Genomic DNA, 20,362 nt, shown 5'->3' on the forward strand with positions numbered 1-20,362 from the left:
TACACACACAAACATGTATATTTAGGAAAAATATTTTATATTTATATATAAAATATTTAGAAATCTAAATTAAATGCAAGTATAACTATACATATAAATATTTTTAAAATGTATACATGTATGTGTGTGTATATCAATATACATAATAAATATACACAGTAAACACATTTAGTATATAAACATGAACTTTTATTTTGAATGCGATTAATTACGATTTAATCGTTTGACAGCCCTAAAATATATATTAAAAAGGTAATAATATTTCAAAGTATTACTGTTTTTACTATTTCATTCCAGAATTAAAATTATAGTTTATTTATCATTCTGAGAACTTCTTTCTAAATGTTTTGAATGGTAGTGCAGTTGTTTAAAAAGTTACATAACTTTTTTTTAAATCCAGAATTCATTACAAATGATAGGTACTTCTCATTAGATTATTACTTTTCTGATAGATGCAAACCAGATTATTTATAACATCTACCTTATATTATACTTTTATAGCACTTGACACAAAAACTAAACCTTGTAAAATAGCTGATACACATATGACTTCAGTTATATTGAGGTTCTGTATTTAAATATTTAGGTAGGTTGAGTAAATGTTGTGCAAAATCTGAGTTTACTTAATTTTAGCAAAAGCATTTTATTATACACATCAACCATTGGCCATCATGCTTTCTAAATATTGGTATGAGCATTGCCCATTAACAAAAAAAAAAAACTCTATCAGTCAACCACAAATACAAAAATCTCAACTGATCGACAGATTTCTAAAACATCTTACCGCCCAGCCCTGGGCTGAAGCATCCTAGTTTTGATTTGCTATCAGGCTCCTTTGAGCAGACAGTTCAGTTGAGTTAACGCCACACATTGTCCCATGAAACGCGCGGAGAGGAAGTGGGAGAGATATGCAGTTTAATGTGCACTCTAACACAACTCAATTTAATTATGTGTTAGAGGAAGGGAAATCTCTTGGATTTACTCCGCAAGCCCCACAGCAGTCTGGCCCTTTTTTATGAGGAAGATAAATTTCTCATCTATTTGGCTTGTGTGCCTTAGTTCCTCGGATGAGGCTCAAGGTTGGAGGAAGAAGCACCTTTCCTCCGTTAGCGATTGGGAACATATGGTGCGGGGCGCAGCGCAGGAAGGAAGTGTGGAAATTGCAGAGAATGAGAGTTTGGATTAATGCATCTGAACTGGGCATGGCCAGACAAATCCAGCACAACCGCGCTGCCCGGACCCCTTAACGGCCCCTCTGCTGGATGGAACGGAGGGGAAGGGAGAGATAGGTAAAGGAACATTTAAACCCCTGCCTTTTTTCAAAGGCACTGCATTATGAGCTGTAGCACTCTTTATTGATAGGAATTTGAGGGGCGGAGTGAAGCGTGCCCAACGGGCATGCTGGGTAAATGAGGTAGCCCAGCAACGACAGATAGAGTGGCTAACACAGGACTATAAACACTAAAAAAACATTAGATATGTATATATATATACAGCATATTCATTCACATCTAGATGGGCCCTCACAGCCCCTTTTAATGTCTAGGATTCTTTAGACAAAAAGGGATCAAGTGCTCCTTAAATATCTGGCTGGTGATCATTTTTCTGGCCTTTCTCTGTTTGGCAAGATCTCAGATATCGTGTGCTATCTGGGCTGAAGGGCATGCCAGAATAAGTGCTGGTTGTCGGCACTCAGTGGATGTGACTGAGAATATGCAAAGTAATGTAGGCCACAAATGACTCAGTCCAAATCGGTAATTGGCATTTTGGAGCAAATGAGTAACTGGGGTGTAATTTGCTTCATACGAGTTCCTTGCTGCTTTTATCCAGTCTGGATCTTAAAGTGTATAAGTGTTAAAAGGACACCACAATATTGTAAGACATCAGCTTTAGTCTGTTATTAAAGAGATGGTTCACCCCATTATTGAAAATATCACTTTCGTTTGCTCATCATTATGCTGTTCTACACTTATATGGCTTTTTGACTTCTCCATTTATTTGAAATATAATTTTTGGACAATTAAAGGGATAGTTTACCCAAAAATTTAAATTCTGCCATTAATTGCTCACCCTCGTTCATCTTCGGAACACAAATTAAGATATTTTTGATGAAATCCGAGAGCTTTTTGACTCCACGTAGACATCAAGCAACTAGCGCATTTAAGGCCCAGAAAGGTAGTAAGGACATTGTTAAAATAGTCAATGAGACATCAGTGGTTCAACCATAATGTTATGAAGCTGCAAGAATGCTTTTTGTGCACAAAGAAAACAAAAATAACAACTTTATTCAACAATTTCTTTTCCACTTGCAGTTGATTTACGGTTGAACCACTGACGTCAAAATGGACTGTTTTATTAATGTCCTTGCTACCTTTCTTGTCCTTGAACTAGGCTTGCCACGATAGACGGTGTTGACGGTGTTACCGGTTTTAAAACGCAACACCGGTGACATCACTTTTCCACCGTGACACCGTCTCCACTTTTTTTTTTTTTTTTTTTTTTTTTTAAGTATTCGTTTTTTATTAAATATTTATTTGAATTGAATGGAAAATATCATTCTAAATAATGTACTTAAGACGAGAGCATGCAATATAATTAAAAACTGAACATAGCTACAATGCGTCATATTTCATTTATCACGTGAGGAGTTCGCGCTTATAATAAACAGCGTAAAAGTTAAGCATGTTTGTCCGAGCCCGGGGCACTCCCCCTGCCCAGGGAGAGGGATGTTGAAAACAAGAGATGATGAAGGTAAGACTGCTTGGATATTTAAAGGGATTCTCTTGTAGTGCTTGGATACGGAGTGTGATTGCTGATGGTGAATTGGCCGTGTTAATTATCTGTGCGAGGAGTCGAATTTACAGAAACAGAATGGCGGACGATTTAGTGTCCAAAAGCACCTTTTTGGCAATATTTTGGGTTCAAAGTTTTTTTTTTTTTTTTTTTTTTTGTAGTTTCGTTGTCGTCCATTAAAACAATTGACGCCGAATTGCCAAATCCCGCAAAACTGAAAGTGAAAGTATAATACGCACGCTATTTAAAAGCAGAAAAAAAAGAGCAAACCCCCACCCCCACGGTGATACCGGTATTACCGGTGTTGTCACGTGCCGATTAACCGGTGGGGAAATTTCCTCATCGTCACAACCCTACCTTGAACGTGGTAGTTGTGTTGCTGTGTTTGCAGGGTCAGAAAGCTCATGGATTTCATTAAAAATATCTTGATTTGTGTTCCGAAGATGAACGAAGGTTTTACGGATTTGGAATGATATGAAGACGAGAAATTAATGACAAAATTAGCATTTTTAGGTGAACTATCCCTTTAAGATTAGCACTATTGTAAAGTGGAAATATATGAAATGTTGATATAGAGAGGAAACCCCTCGTACGTAGGCAGGACATCTAGAGAAATGCCCCTTCAAATCAGGGGTGGGGCTGTTTTGAGAGTCAAATAGTCTCTCCTTCATGCGTATAACCAGATTGTTGAAAATCTCAAAACTGCTCCTTGTTTGCATGTAGGAAAACAAGGTCTGGCACTTTTACAGCCCTCCTCCCGCTTCTACCTTGTTTTAAATTTTAATTTCAAGCTGCCGTGACCTATTCTCATGTTGATCTCCTCGCAATCGTTTAATCTCTACACTATGAATGTGTCAGAAATGTGTGTGTGTGTGTGTGTGTGTGTGTATGAGAGTTAGTGACATGTTGTTGTGTGCACAGGAGCTGTTGTGTTGGTGTGATTCTTCAGTGTTCTCCGTGTGTGACAGACAGCGTGATGTGACTCGCTGCAGTTGAAATCAAGAAAGCCGGTCTAATGAAGACACTTCTCCAGCCATGACAAAGTCCCTTGTCACTACCGCTGCGCTTCATACTGCCTCTACACAAGCAGCGTTTCTCTTTTGTCAAACCGCAGTGTATCCTCAATTGCAACAGTGTAGGTTTGATTTTTATATCCACTGGTGAGAATATTTGAAAATTATACAGTTGCACATGTGCATAGATACATAGAAATACCTAGTATTACCTCCAAGTTTTCCAATCCCACTTTATGTTAGGTGTACTTAAGTACTATTTACTTACATTTAATTTAATCATTTGATACAATGCACTTATTGCATACATTACATGCTTTTACATTGTACTTAATTTCTGTAATTACGTTAATTAACCCACTCTTAAACCTACCTATACCACCAAATGTGTCTCTGATCTTACCTGTATCTCACCTCAATAGCAGCAAAAGTGTTTTGCAATACAATATGAATGCAGTAAGTACATTTGCAGTTTCAGTCATATACAGTCGTGGCCAAAAGTTTTGAGAATGACACAAATATTAGTTTTCACAAAGTTTGCTGCTAAACTGCTTTTAGATCTTTGTTTCAGTTGTTTCTGTGATGAACTCAAATATAATTACAAGCACTTCATACGATTCAAAGGCTTTTATCAACAATTACATGACATTTATGCAAAGAGTCAGTATTTGCAGTGTTGGCCCTTCTTTTTCAGGACCTCTGCAATTCGACTGGGCATGCTCTCAATCAACTTCTGGGCCAAATCCTGACTGATAGCAACCCATTCTTTCATAATCATTTCTTGGAGTTTGTCAGAATTAGTGGGTTTTTGTTTGTCCACCCGCCTCTTGAGGATTGACCACAAGTTCTGGGATTAAGGTCTGGGGAGTTTCCAGGCCATGGACCCAAAATTTCAACGTTTTGGTCCCAGAGCCACTTAGTTATCACTTTTGCCTTATGGCATGGTGCTCCATCGTGCTGGAAAATGCATTGTTCTTCACCAAACTGTTGTTGGATTGTTGGAAGAAGTTGCTGTTGGAGGGTGTTTTGGTACCATTCTTTATTCATGGCTGTGTTTTTGGGCAAAATTGTGAGTGAGCCCACTCCCTTGGATGAGAAGCAACCCCACACATGAATGGTCTCAGGATGCTTTACTGTTGGCATGACACAGGACTGATGGTAGCGCTCACCTTTTCTTCTCCGGACAAGCCTTTTTCCAGATGCCCCAAACAATCGGAAAGAGGCTTCATCTGAGAATATGACTTTGCCCCAGTCCTCAGCAGTCCATTCGCCATACTTTTTGCAGAAGATCAATCTGTCCCTGATGTTTTTTTTTTGGAGAGAAGTGGCTTCTTTGCTGCCCTTCTTGACACCAGGCCATCTTCCAAAAGTCTTGGCCTCACTGTGCGTGCAGATGCGCTCACACCTGCCTGCTGCCATTCCTGAGCAAGCTCTGCACTGGTGGCACTCCGATCCCGCAGCTGAATCCTCTTTAGGAGACGATCCTGGTGCTTGCTGGACTTTCTTGGACGCCCTGAAGCCTTCTTAACAAGAATTGAACCTCTTTCCTTGAAGTTCTTGATGATCCTATAAATTGTTGATTTAGGTGCAATCTTAGTAGCCACAATATCCTTGCCTGTGAAGCCATTTTTATGTAACGCAATGATGGCTGCACGCGTTTCTTTGCAGCTCACCATGGTTAACAATGGAAGAACAATGATTTCAAGCATCACCCTCCTTTTAACATGTCAAGTCTGCCATTCTAACCCAATCAGCCTGACATAATGATCTCCAGCCTTGTGCTCGTCAACATTCTCACCTGAGTTAACAAGACGATTACTGAAATGATCTCAGCAGGTCCTTTAATGACAGCTATGAAATTCAGTGGAAAGTTTTTTTTCGGGATTAAGTTAATTTTCATGGCAAAGAAGGACTAGGCAATTCATCTGATCACTCTTCATAACATTCTGGAGTAAATGCAAATTGCTATTATAAAAACTTAAGCAGCAACTTTTCCAATTTCCAATATTTATGTAATTCTCAAAACTTTTGGCCACGACTGTACAGTTGAGGTCAAAAGTTTACATACCCCTTGCAGAATCTGCAAAATGTTAATTATTTTACCAAAATAAGAGGGAGCATACAAAACACATGTTGTTTTTTATTTAGTACCGACCTGGATAAGATATTTTACATTAAAGACACTTACATAGTCCAAAATAAAAAATATCCAAAAAAATTCCAAATTGTAGATTTTTTTGAAAATTACCCTGTTCAAAAGTTTACATACACTTGATTATTAATACTGTGTTGTTATCTGAATAATCCACAGTTGTTGTTTTTTTGTTTAGTAATAGTTGTTCATGATCCCTTGTAAATAAATAAATAAATATGATAAATTATTGACGTTTTGCAGATTCTGCAAGGTGTATGTAAAGTTTTGACTTCAACTGTATAAGTGTGTGTATATATGAAAACATCTGTTGATGTTGGGAGTGATATGGAAGTCTGTGGGTCAATTTAGAGAAAAACTTATGTTAAAAAATAACAAATGTGATTTAATATACATAAAATTGAAAAATACATGTACCAGTACAGTACTATAGGGAATGGGGATCCCTTGCACATATTTGGGGGTCTGTAAAAGGCTGAAAACTATTATAAAAATCATTATAATCAGCTGGCTCGCTAGCTTCTTGCAATCCTGTCCCATAGAAACCCAGGTCATTTTCTCACACTTTGTAGGAGTTGCTCACAGCGATAATCACATCATAGGCATGTTAATAAATTACAGTTAATTTATTAAACCTGGTAAAAGATTACAGTTAATGAAATTCTCAGTTGTTTCCAAGTCCGCTCTGTTTGTTAGATACTCTATAATGCATTAATACGGATTCACGGTTGATGTAGTTTGACTAGTGTTTTCTCTTTTTTTCTTGTTTTATTTGATTAATATTCCCAGATGTCCAATTTTTAATTTAGCCTAAATGTGATTTGAAGGCCTCTAATGAATGAAAATTACTACATTCCCCATTCTCCCTTTTGTTTTACGCCTAAATAGTTAAATTTAAAGGGACCCAAAAATAAAAAAATTCTCTCATTAATTACCCACCCTCATGTCATTCCAAACCTGTAACACCTTTGTTCATCTTCAGAACACAAATTAAGATATTTTTGATTAAATTAGAGAGCTTTCTGACCCTGCATAGACAGCAATGTAACTGAAATGTTCCCAGGCACAAAAATAAAGGCCATTGTTGTAACTTTTTGCGCACTAAAAGTGTTTTCGTAGCATAAAATTATGGTTGAACCACTGATGTCACATTGACTGTTGTACCGATGTCCTTACTACCTTTCTGGGCCTGGAAACATTTCAGTTACGTTGCTGTCTATGGAGAGTCAGAAACCCTTGGAACAACATGAGGGTGATTAATTAATGACAGAATTTTCATTTTGGGTGAACTATCCCTTTAAAGCAGCATTTAGTTGATTCTGTGCTGTATTCACTTCAGAAGAGACCCCTGGTGTAACCAGGTGCCAGATCTCTGATCCAAATGTTGTCTAGGTGAATTTCCACAATACAAATCAGACGGTGGATATTTCCGTTCACAGCCAAATCTACACCCAAATAATTTTTCATGTCGTGGTTTTGGAGCTCTATCAAGCTTTGAGGTTGTATAATTGTTTTGTTTTCTTCCAAATGATTTTCAAGCCTCCTCCTTTAGCTGTGGCACCCATCGGTCTTATCATGTTATTTCAGATGAGTAAGTGTAGTTCTGTTGTATGGCATCAGTCTCTCTAATGAGAGCTGAGCGGTCATCTCTCTCTCTCTCTCTCTCCAGAGCACGACTCAGTCCCGCGATTTCATCGCCCCTCTTGATGAGGCCGGTGAGGAAAGCGCTGCCTCTTCAGCAGCCTGCTCTCACATCATTTATCCGCTCTGCGCTTCCTCCCCACGGCTCTGTATTGATCGCAGCTTCTCCGCTGAACCCCGATGCAGCGGCCGTCTGGCCTGTGAGGGGAATGTTTGGTTTCCGTGGCAGTTTGGCAAGAAGCAAATTCCACCGAACGACTCAGACCTTGGGCTTTGTGATGTCACGTCTGGGGCGCTTGTTTTCGCAGCAGTGGCAGGCAACGGTCAATTGAAGTAATGAATGCGTTTCTTTTTTTCCAGCCACCGTGTTGCCAGAGCACATAAGTGAGCCACTTGCTTCAGGAACAATTGGTACATTGCCCTCGTTTTTGCCCCCCTCACTGTGCGTCTGTTGTGGAGGGGTGTGGACACCTGTTCGACAATTAAACTCCAGAAGAGAGCCAGACTGTGCCAGGAGAAATATTTGCCTCTTAGTCAAGGTTGCGTTCATGTGTGCTGCATTTGATTTGATGGGCAATCAGTTCAGTTCACTGTTAGGTGTGTTCATCAGTTGCTCGTGATTTGCATCTTGTTTGACCCATCCTTTACACCTTAACCCACTCTTAAACCTACCGATATCACCAAACCTGTCCCTAACCTTAACCGTATCCCACCTCAACAGCAGCAAAAAGGTTTTGCAATACAATATGAACACAATAAGTATGTTGTACTGCATTAAAATGCATTAAAAATGTCATTTGCAATAACTTGAATCCGTTTTTTTCTGTGATGAGAATGCTATTAAAATGAAATGCATGTTTTTAATAAAGTATTGATATTTTTTGGCAGAATAAAATTGAATGAGAGAACTCTAATGGCTCATTAAAAAGAATACAATTCTTGGGGAAAAGTAAAGTATATAAGTATACTTTTTTTGTAGTTATAAATAGTACAAAGATTATAGGAGTGTGTTTTACAAATACTATTTTAGTCTTTGTACTCTATTTAATGTGTTACTTGCCATTTCTTGTATCAAGAAATTTACTAGCAATTTCAAAGTAAAATCAGTTTTTTTTTTCAAGTGTAGTATGACAATGTTCTATTGTTATTTTTTAGAAAAAAATATTTAAGCAAAATTACTTTTTTTGTCATTTTTTGATAACACTTTACAAAAAGGTTTATTAGTCATTAACATTAGTTAACTTCAGCATTTATTATTCTTAGTTAATGTTCAGTTCAGCATTTACTAATGCATTATTGAAAGTATGTTTGTTAGTTAATGCACTGTGAGCTAAAGTAAACAATTAACAGCTATATTTTTAACTAACATTTAACAAAGATTAATAAATAGTGTAATAAATGTATAGTTCATTGTTCATTCATGTTAGTTAATACATTAACTAATGTTAACAAATGATACCTTATTGTAAAGTGTTAACATTATTTTTTTATCATGAATACTTACGTTGTACCCTCATTTGTTATTATTAATAATAATTATTATTACTGACCATTTTTATACACATACAGGAGTGGATGCGTTCTCCTACATGTCTGTTCATGCATATTGCAAATGCTTAAAAATCATAACGCAAAACTATTTTCGGCGTTTAGTCTGTGTTTGGTTTTAAAATCCCTGCTCATGTCTATGTAACTTTAGCGTACTGGAAATAGCAGCACTGTTCCCAACTGTATAACCACTATGCCTTTTTGCCCCAGTGTAAAAGCGCTCAGTCGGCTAGTCTTTTTGTTATTAATGCCGCCATGCATTACTGAAGGTTTTCGTCATGCTTTTTTTCCTCATTAAAGCTGACACGCAGGACAAAGACACCTTTAAAATCCCCGGTAATTCCATGAAAGCAAATTAGAGAAAAAGTCTTGATTAGTCTGGAAATGCAGAAGTAAAACAATGTTAAAGACGAATCTCTCACGGTTGCCAGACGCTAAAACAGGAAAGACAAAGATTTGCTCACAAGGCAGAGCCTGTGCCAAGTTAAATCCATATTTAAATCCTTCTCTGGACGGGAGCTGCATGTAAATGAATGCTCTTTGGCATCGTGCTCGAGCGCAGAATCCACAGCAGTTAGGTCGGGAAGCCTATGCGTGCATAATTTGCATTTATTTAGGAGCTAATTTTCATAATTAAGCATAAAAAAATGACGCCTCAGAAATAATTATAAAGATGAGCTATATGATACATGTATAGCTGCCTATGCTGGGGGAAAGCGAGCTGAGGGTCTTTCAGAGGCATACTTGGAGTTTGATTGTACTTGTGCAATTAGTGCATACCCTGCTGTAAAATCCAGATGAAACAGGATCTGATGGGGGCTTCTAGAAGGTTCTGTCAAAATAAGTAGTTGTTTAGTGAACCTAAGCAAGTTGAGGAAAACCATTCCACGCGATACAATAAAACTGCACATTTTGAATAAAAAAGTAGTGCACCTTTAATAGATTTAAAGGATAGATTGACTTCCAGAATAAATATTTCCTGATAACTTACTCACCCCCATGTGATCCAAGATGTTCAAGTCTTTCTGTCTTTAGTTGCAAAGAACTTAAGGTTTTTTTTAAAAAGCATTTCAGGATTTTTCTCCATAGTGAGCTTCAATGGTGATCAGCGGGTTGAAGGTCCAAATTGCATTTTCAGTACATCTTCAAAGGGCTCTACACAATCCCAGCTGAGGAATAAGGATCTTATCTAGCGAAATGATCATAATTTTCTAAAAAAAAAAAAAAAAAAAAAAAAGATTCTGACTTAAAGTTACTTTTATTCAACCGGAAATGACACAGGCTTCTCCCAGAAGATAATAAGACGATGTACAAGAGGCATCATTGTGGAAAAAAAAATATTTCTCAGCTTTTATTTACATTTGAACAAAAAGTGTCATGTTAGTATTCATACCCTTTGCAAACTGTCACAGTCTATGGGAAAATCCAAAGTTCTATACCATTCCAAATAGTCCAGGCTGTTATAAAGCATCTTAATTACCCTGATTCATTGGGAACAGCTGTTTTAATCAACTCAACAGGTGAAAAACAGAAGCTCTCTGCTGTTGGTTTGTGGACAGTCATGGCTAAGACAAAGGAGTTCACAGAGGACCTGCGGCTGCGCATTGTGGCTGCTCACAAGTCAGGAAAGGGCTATAAGACCATATCTAAATGTTTTGAAGTTCCAGTTACTACAGTGCAAAGTATTAATAAAAAATACAAGACGTTCCGCACTGTGAAAAATCTCAGAGGACGTGGTCGGAATCCAACAGTTACACCTTGTTTGGCCACAATGATGTAGCCTTCTTTTGGCGTAAAAAAGGAGAAGCCTTCAACCCTAAGAACACCATCCCCACTGTCAAACATGGTGGTGGGAACCTAATGTTTTGGGGGTGTTTTTCAGCCGGTGAACAAGGGAACCTAATCACAGTAAACGGCACCATGAAAAAGGAGCAATACTGTACATCAAAATTCTCAACAACAACATCAGGCAGTCTGCAGAGAAACTTGGCCTTGGGCACCAGTGGACATTTCAGCACGACAACGACCCAAAACACAAAGCAAAAGTGGTGAAAAAATGGTTAGCAGACAGAAACATTTAACATTTTGCAGTGGCCCAGCCAGAGTCCTGACTTAAATCCAATTGAGAATCTGTGGAGGGAGCTAAAGATCAGGGTGATGGCAAGGAGACCCTCCAACCTGAAAGAGTTGGAGCTCATTGCTAAAGATGAATGGGAAAAAATACCAGTGGAGACATGCAAAATGCTGGTCAGCAATTATAGGAAGCGTTTGATTGCTGTAATAGCCAATAAAGGCTTTTCTATTGATTATTGAGAAGGGTATGAATAATTTTGGACATGCCACTTTTTGTTCAAATGTAAATAAAAGCTGAGAAATATTTTTTTCTACAATGATGCCTCTTGTACATCGTCTTCTTATCTTTTGGGAGAAGCCTGTGTCATTTCCAGTCAAAAAAAACTTGCTGGTTGAATAAAAGTAACTAAGTCAGAATTTGCCAGGGGTATGAATAATTTCGGGCTTGACTGTATATATATTCTGGAAGTGAACTTAACCTATCCAAGTTCTTGTGTTTGATAATAACTAGCAATAGCATGTTGGCATGCAAAAGACTATTATTATTATTAAATGTAACATCAGATGAGCAGATCAGAAGAGACTGGTCTCAGTTCTGGTATTAGCACAGTTATTGCTCTTTGACACACATTATGGTCATCTCTAGCCTATGCACAATTTTAGTCTTCAGAACAATGGTAACCACAAAGCTCAAAAACATAACAGAAACTCTTCTAAATCTCCATCGTAACTGAACATCAAACAAAAACAAATCTCTCTTTTTACTGAAAAACATATAACATTACACTTAATTTCTACATTAATGCAGTCCCATGCTGGGAACGACAGATCTGCTGCCCAGTTAGCTGTCAAAAAACATTATTCATGTAGTCCCACCAAAAAAAGAATAAAGTCACCATGTAATTTAACAAAATGTTATGTTTTTAAAACTTTAAAATTAGTAAATAATTTGCGGAAAATTTATTTTTACTTCAGCTCATTTTCAAAAAATAATTTAAACAAGCAGTCATTTTTTATTTTATTTATTTTGTGTGTGTGTGTGTGTGTGTGTGTGTGTGTGTGTAGCTAGATGGTTGATTTGTGGAAAAATAATTTTACTTCAACTCATTTTAAAAAAGTAATTTAAACAAGCAGTATTTTTTTATTTTATTTTAATTTTTTGTGTGTGTAGCTAGATTGATTTGTCTATTTTGACCTGCTAGACAGTTATGATCCAGCTAGTAAAAAGGATATTTCACCCAACAATTAATATTCTGTCATTTACTTACCCTCATGTCTATCCAAATATGTATTTATTTTTTATTTATTTTTTGCTTTTGGAAAAACAACAACAACTTGACTGTAATTTGTCCATTCAGTGTTTTTGATCGCATTGTTTTTCGTTGTGGTGAAATTCTTTTTTTATGTTGGAATGACATAAATGATGACAGAAGTTTCATTTTAAGTGAACTATCACTTTAAAAGGCTGCTAGATCACCTTGAACCATCAGCAATACAGCTACCATAAGCTAACTTGTCAGACTTAAATAAGTAACTTTTTTCCCAGGAAAGAAGAGTTCTGCATTAGCTAAAAGTGTAAAAGACAGTTTGATTAGTCAGTGCGTATTACAGTCACAAATGTCATGCTCACTAGATAGCAAACACATTTTTACACGTTTAAATGCCTTTGTGGAAAACTGGCCTTCAGGAAATCGTGCAAAAGAAATCGTACTGTATGTTCAGCGAAAGAAGGGATTGTGAATAAATGAGCATATTGGTTGTGTGAGCTGCTGTGAGTTGGCTGCTGGCTCTGCAGCGGTAATGTTTCACACTAGGCGAGTAGGAAGAGATGTTTTATAAACCTCTCACACGTGGATTGTAGGGCAGACTACTGGTATAAAAGTGATGAATGGCCGTTAAGAGAAGCTATAGAGGCAGGTGAAGCTCCGCATCGCTAGACTGGCTCAAGTAAAAGAGCAGTTGTAAATTAGCCGTTCGGGAAATGGCAAGTTTTTTCAATCACTGACCTTGACGTAGAACATCTCATGACATCGGTCCTCAGTGATTTGGCAGATGGTTAAATTGAGCAGCTGACTCATAACAAACTAACCACAGAAAGGAGGAGGCTGTTTCTCTCTCACTCGCTCTCTCTCACTCTCACACTCACACTTTCTGTTTTTCTGTATGAAACCTGTCAGAGTTAGCTTGTCATACCCAGCGCTTCCCGTACAAGGAAGATTAATTGTTTGCTTGAAATTTATATTAGACGTGCTGATTTGATCACTTTTGCAGGAGTAAATCTGATGAATAATGTTGTAAATATATACAAAATTCCTCAATGGTCCTCAGAGAGGAACTTCCCTATGAGGTAATTTCCTTTGTTGCAAATACTAAACACATGTCTCCCCTTTTACACATTCCAGCTCTGACACTGAATGAATTACACCTCCCAGCCTCCTAGCTGCCTTATAATCCAATGTTTGCTTTTTTTCTCAATTTATTTATAAATTTTTTTTCCTGTGCTCTGATTGTATAAGTCTTAACATGTGCACAAAAATGAGACTCCACTTACCAAATATTGTGTCAATAATATTTTCCTTCATATTACCAGACATTATCCAGAAACATGCTATTTTAGTGAAGTGTAGTCCAAATGTTTTATGGGTTGTGTTAAGGAAAGAAAAAAACCCAGTCTGAGTTTAAAAGGCCCCTGTGCTGACTGACCTGCTCTGCCACATACACGGTTCTGCTCTGTACACTGTCTCTGGCACTGGATTCGACCACACACTCACACACACACACACACACACACACACACACACACTGATTATGTGTGTTAGACCTTGTGTTAAGGAAAAAGAGGAACTTGTTCTTGCTGTCTTGCCTTTTTTAACTTGAAGCTATTTATGTGCCAGTTTTAATCATGTGAGAGTGGAAGTTGTATAAGATATATTGGATGGATGGATTGATAGAAAGAGAAAAAAGGATGGATGAATGGATGGAAAAAAGGAAGAGGTGTGTGTGTGTGTGTGTGTGTGTGTGTGTGTGTGTGTGTGTGTGTGTGTGTGTGTGTGTGTGTGTGTGTGTGTGTGTGTGTGTGTGTGTGTGTGTGTGTGTGTGTGTGTGTGTGTGTGTGTGTGTGTGTGTGTGTGTGTGTGTGTGTGTGTGTGTGTGTGTGTGTGTGTGTGACCCTGGGCCACAAAACCAGTCTTAGGTAGCACGGGTATATTTGTAGCAATAGCCAACAATACATTGTATGGGTCAAAATGATCGATTTTTCTTTTCTTGCCAAAAAACATTAGGATATTAAGTAAAGATCATGTTCAATCATTTGGACAACATTAACATTGAATTTCTCAATATTTTGATTCCAGTTATTCAAGTAGTTGTATCTCAGCCAAATTTTGTCTTATCCTAACAAACCATACTTCAATGGAAAGCTTATATATTCAGCTTGTATAAAAATTATATTTAAAAAAAAAAGACCCTTATGACTGGTTTTGTGGTCCAGGGTCACACACACATACAGTGGCATGCGGAAGTTTGGGAACCCCTTGCAGAATCTGTGAAAATATTTTTTTTGTCTTGTGGACTGTATGTAAACGTCTTTTGTGTAAAATATCTTACCCAGGACAGTACTAAATACAAAATAATATGAATTGTGTATGATCTCTCTTATTTTGTTAAAATTATTCACATTTTCACAGATTCTGCAAGGGGTTCCCAAACGTTTGCATTCCACTGTATATAGAAAGAAAGAAAAAGATGGGTGTAAGAATGAAAAGAGGATGAATGATAGATGTAAGGAAGAATGGATATAAAAAAGGAAGGATGAAAGAAAGGATTGAAAGAAAAATTATTATAAAAAAAGATTGAATACAAAGAAAGAAGGAAGGATAGATTGATTGAAAAGAGGATTTATGGATGATAAATAGGAAATAAGAAAGATGATTGGAAGAAAGGGAAAGAGAGAAGGACGGATGAGTGAAAAGAAAGGGTGAATGAGTTGGATGTATGGATAAATAAGAAAAAAGGTTGGAATGATGTGTGGACTGATAAAAAGAAAGGATGGATGGATGGAAAAAGAGGTTAAGATGGATGGATGGATGGATGAATTTAAGAGGAAAAGAGGTTGCAATGATGGGCGAATTGATAAGAGAAAGAAAGGATTGATAGATGAATGGAAAATGGTGGATATTATAAGAACAAAAACAAGGGGTAATGGCAAACATAAATGATGGATGGAATAAAAGAATAGGATGAAGACAGAAAAAATTATAGATATATGTAAAGAAAGAGATGATAGATGGAAAAATGTGAAAACGGCATGGAACAAAAGCTAAATGCATGGGTTAAAAAGGGATGGATGGATGGATGGATTGATAAAGAGAAAGAAAAAAAAGATAGATGCAATGGAAAAAAATGAAATGGAATAAAGGTAAATAGATGAAAAGAAAGGAATGAAAAAAAATGGATGGATGGAAATAAATGGGTTAAAAAGGGATGGATGGATGTATAAATAGATTGATAGATCAGTAAACAGCAATCAAACTTGTCTTTCTGTCTAAACTAAATAGTTTGTTCTCTGTATGCAAATTTGATTTGAGTTTATATCACGCTCACCCGTGCAGTACAAGCATCACTTACAGTTTTGCATACTGTCAACATTATTATGAAAATAACACTACATTTATTTGATGTTTTGTGTGTGTGTGTGTGTGTGTGTGTGTGTGTGTGTGTGTGTGTGTGTGTGTGTATAGACCACCATAATTTTTCCCTGATTGTTTACTCCCATTTGATCCATGTTGCATGTTATAATGGGCTGGAATCAGATAAGAAAGAATTGTTGAAATGACAAACATGGATTATCAATAGCGTGGAGAGATATTGATGTTTTCTTCCTCTGCAATTTTGCGGCTCATACATGAGACTGAAGAACGGAATGTTGTTACCTGCACAACAATATTGGCTCAAACAGCCTGAAGAAGCCAGCAATCATATATCTTTACCCAACAGCCCTGGCGAAATGTAATTTTCAAAGCCAGATATTGTTTTTGTTCATCACGTACCAGATGTTGAATCAAGTCAATTGTGTCAACTTTACGTTTTTATTTATTTATTCGTTTCTGTGTTTTCTGTGGCTGTCTTTTGGAACCGAGAGGCATTGTAAAATATGAGGTTTATCAAACTTTCAGCGCTCAGCTATTTTGACGAGCTTCGGCCATACATCACTGACAACACCGAGCGGCCCGGCTGCACCGGCACGAGCACGTCAGCGCGGGAAAGGGAGCGATGCTTTTTTGAAAGTGATTTATGCGAAGCAAAATAAATGACGCGCCGTGGCCCGCTTGTAAAGTGCAGTCTTTGAATGAAAGTGTAGCAGATTAACAGCTCTGCTGCACTCTTTCTTTACTCCTGCCAAGAGAGCCGTGCTGGACATGACCACTCGCCATGAGCTCAACATTTCCACTCCTCACGTGTCCTGGAGTGGCGGCCATCGGCCCTGGAAGCGTTTTCATAAGTCAGGCTGAGAATGACGACGGGAAACACGGCTTTAGAAAATACATTCATTTGAATTGTCAGTCAGTGAATATGTAAGTAAATAATATATGAGATCATTTTGTTCCACTGAAACACAGAAGAATTCAGGAGAACGCTGCACTGGGACCATTTTAAGTTTCACCAGGTGTACTGCTCTCTAGTATTTTGTGATCAGCATGATTCATTAGATTTAAACTGTTGCAGACTGTATCATGAATACAGTCATCTGTGTCAGATATACTGTAGTCTCAGTTTACTGTGAGGGAACACAATCCCATCAAACTGAATTATTTATAGATTTTAACGGTAATTAAATTAGCTAAAAAAAACTTTTGGCATTATCTATATCAGAGGTATTGAATTAAAATTCCAAGAAGTCCGCTCGCTATGTTTCCTTCACAGTGCAGGAAGGTATATATATATATATATATATATATATATATATTTATATATTTATATATTTATATATTTATTTATTTATTTATTTATTTGCTTGCTTGCTATTATTATTGGTGGAATGAAAGGATAGATGGATAAATGGATGGATGGATGGAAAAAAGAGATTAAGATAGATAATAAAGGGTAGGAAAAAGAAAACAATGGATGATTGTTGAAACAGATCAAATGTAAAATGATGCTGCCATTGACATTATGTCCGGTTGCCATTTGAATATGCCTGATCTATATACTATTATGGTTTTTAATTATATTTTGTATTAGCTTTTAGTTTTAATTGTTTTGTGATGTGCTTTTGACATTTTTTATAGTTCTATTTAGCTTTCTATTTGTTTTTATTTCAGTTTTATTTTTAGTAATTGCAGTACTTCAGCTTGGCCTATTTATTTCAGTTTGTTGCCAAGGCAAAATTTCACATTTTCATTTTTTTTCTAAAATGGATATTTAAATTATTTTTTATGTTTTAATGAACAGTATAATGCTGCAATAGATGTGTAGTGAGTGATTTTGTTTGAATTTCTTATATTGTTGATTAATTTGCTCTACGGTTCTTTTAGCCTCTTTTATTAAATAGTTGCATTATTAAATAGTTAGCATTTATTTATTTGGAGTGCAAATAAAACTTTTCTTTTTCTAAAAGTACCCTAATCTATTCCATTTTTCGTTGCTTCTTTATTAAACTCACACTCATGTCGTTCCAAACACATTAGACCTTCGTCATCTTCGGAACACAAATTAATATGTTTTTATGAAATCCGAGAGCTTTCTGACCCTGCATAGATAGCAACGCAACTACCATGTTCAAGAACTAGAAAAATAGTAAAGACACTCTCATGAACGTGTGTCGAAGGCTGACACTAAACAGAAGAAATTGTTGTATAAAGTTGTGATGTTGTTTTCTTTGCACACAAAAAGTATTCTTGTACCTTCATAAAATAAAGGTTGAATTACTGATGTCTCATGGACTATTTTAACAATGTCCTTACTACCTATCTGGGTTATGAACGTTGGGGTCCTGTCTATGCAGGGTCAGAAAGCTAACAAAAATATCTTAATTTTCTTATGGGTTTGGAACGACATGAGAGTGAGTAATTAATGACAGAATTTTGAGTTTTGGGTGAACTATACCTTTAACTGTAGTGTTAAAGAAGACCCTCCTCCACCTTTTTCAGTATTTGCATCTCCAACTATATGTAATTCTGCTCACAGACATGTGGATGTGGTTAATTCCTTTTATTTTAGTTATAAAATAATTAATAAACAGCCAGAAAAAGAAAAAACAATTTTTTTCTCTCGGTTTTGTGTTGTATTGGGTGGGCATGTTTTTGATGGAGTTGTGAATCTGTGTTTTGGACAGGTATGGATGAGAGGACAAGCCAAGCATCATGGGCCCCAGGTGGCCAGTCCAGCCCATCCTATGAGTCCTCCAGGGTAAGACCAGTCTTGCCTTGCCTTGCCTCACCTCACGTGCCACACACACACACACACACACACACACACACACACACACACACCAGCACGGTGCATTTCCATAAGTCCAGTTCAGAGTTATCCGTCCTTGGTAATGTGCTTGCTCAAAATATGCAACTAATAACTGATAAGAAGAAAAAACTGTTCAGAATCAGAAATTGATCAGAAATTTTTGTAATATGCTGTAATATTTGGTGCTCAAGAAACATTATTATTAATGTTTAAAACAGTTGAGCTGTTTAATATTTTTGTGCAAACGTAAGTATTAATTTCTTTTTTAAAGGAGAAGTTCACTTCCAGAACAAAAATGTACAGATAATGTACTCACCCCCTTGTCATCCAAGATGTTCTTTTTTTTTCTTCAGTCGTAAAGAAATTGTGTTTTTTGAGGAAAACGTTTCAGGATTTTTCTCCATAAAGTGGACTTCTATGGTGCCCCAAATTTTAAACTTCCAAAATGTAGTTTAAATGTGGCTTCAAGCGATCCCAAATGTGGTTGTAAACAGCTGAGGAAGAAGGGTCTTATCTAGCAAAACGATTGGTTATTTATTTATTTATTTTTATTACAATTTATATACCTTTTTAACCTCAAATGCTCGTCTTGTCTTGCCCTGCCTGAACTCTGTTGTTTCCGGTTCAAGACAGTTAGGGTATGTCGAAAAACGTCTCAGGTTACGTATGTAACCCTGGTTCCCTGAGGGAACGAGACACTGCGTCCTGAAACGCTATGGGGAACGCCATTGGCGGGCCGCACTCTGAGTCATAGTCCAACGTCCAATGAGAAACGGGAGTGACGTCACAGGCGCGGTGACGTCATCGACCAGGAAGTATAAAAGCACGTGCGTTTGAAGCCGGCGTCAGCTTCAAAGGAATGAAGCGAGCGCAGCAGGGATGCGGGAATTATGGTCCGAGACGCAGTGTCTCGTTCCCTCAGGGAACCAGGGTTACATACGTAACCTGAGACGTTCCCTTCCGGGAACTCTACACTGCGTCCTGAAACGCTATGGGGAACGAGGTATCAACGCCCCCATAATTTCCGCACCCTGCCTAGTGTCTGCTAGAACAAGGGGGGAAAAACAGCGTTACAATACAATACAAACCTCAGCCTGGGGAACCTGCCAGGACATGGGTGGTAATACATCTCTGACTGTGGAGCCCACCAGATCAGAGGGAAAAGAGACCTCGGCCCTCGAGCCCACGAGGTCATGTCATCCTTCGTCTGGTCTCGCAAGACCGAGAAGGGACAGTGTCTAGAAATACTTACCTGATGAGACACTGTGGTAACTCCGCCTGGTGATCTTGCCAGGACGCGAGTGGTAATCCACCTCTGTCTGTGATCCATCACCAGACAAGAGGGATAATGAGCCTCGGCCCTCAGGCACTCGAGGAGAGATGGTGGTCCTTTGTCTGCGTTACAGCCAGTACAAGAGGGACACGAGAAGTGCCTGGTGATCTTGCCAGGGCACTGGAATTCATCTCTGTCTGTGATCCACCACCAGACAAGAGGGATAAATAGACCTCGGCCCTTGGGCACACGAGGATAGTGTTCTCGACCGCTGCCTGTCCTGAGACCAGCGCAGGGGGAGAAATGCTCCTCGACCCTCAGGCACTCGAGGAGAAATGACGGTCCTTTGTCTGCGTTACAGCCAGTACAAGAGGGACGCAAGAAGTACCTGGTGATCTTGCCAGGGCACTG

General features: G+C 37.8%; 1 protein-coding gene across 6 annotated transcripts in view; it reads left to right on the forward strand.

Moving 5' to 3' along the window:
* tcf12 (transcription factor 12) overlaps positions 1-20,362 on the forward strand; it is a 180,471-nt gene that overhangs the window by 29,115 nt on the left and 130,994 nt on the right. For all 6 annotated transcript variants that reach the window (XM_073835961.1, XM_073835962.1, XM_073835964.1 and 3 more), the window contains exon 4: positions 18,554-18,627. In XM_073835961.1, the coding sequence (XP_073692062.1) occupies positions 18,554-18,627 (74 nt within the window). The remainder of the gene's footprint in view (positions 1-18,553; positions 18,628-20,362) is intronic.

This window comes from Garra rufa, chromosome 3 (genome assembly GCF_049309525.1).
Source record: "Garra rufa chromosome 3, GarRuf1.0, whole genome shotgun sequence".
In the NCBI taxonomy this organism is placed as follows: Eukaryota; Metazoa; Chordata; class Actinopteri; order Cypriniformes; family Cyprinidae; genus Garra; species Garra rufa.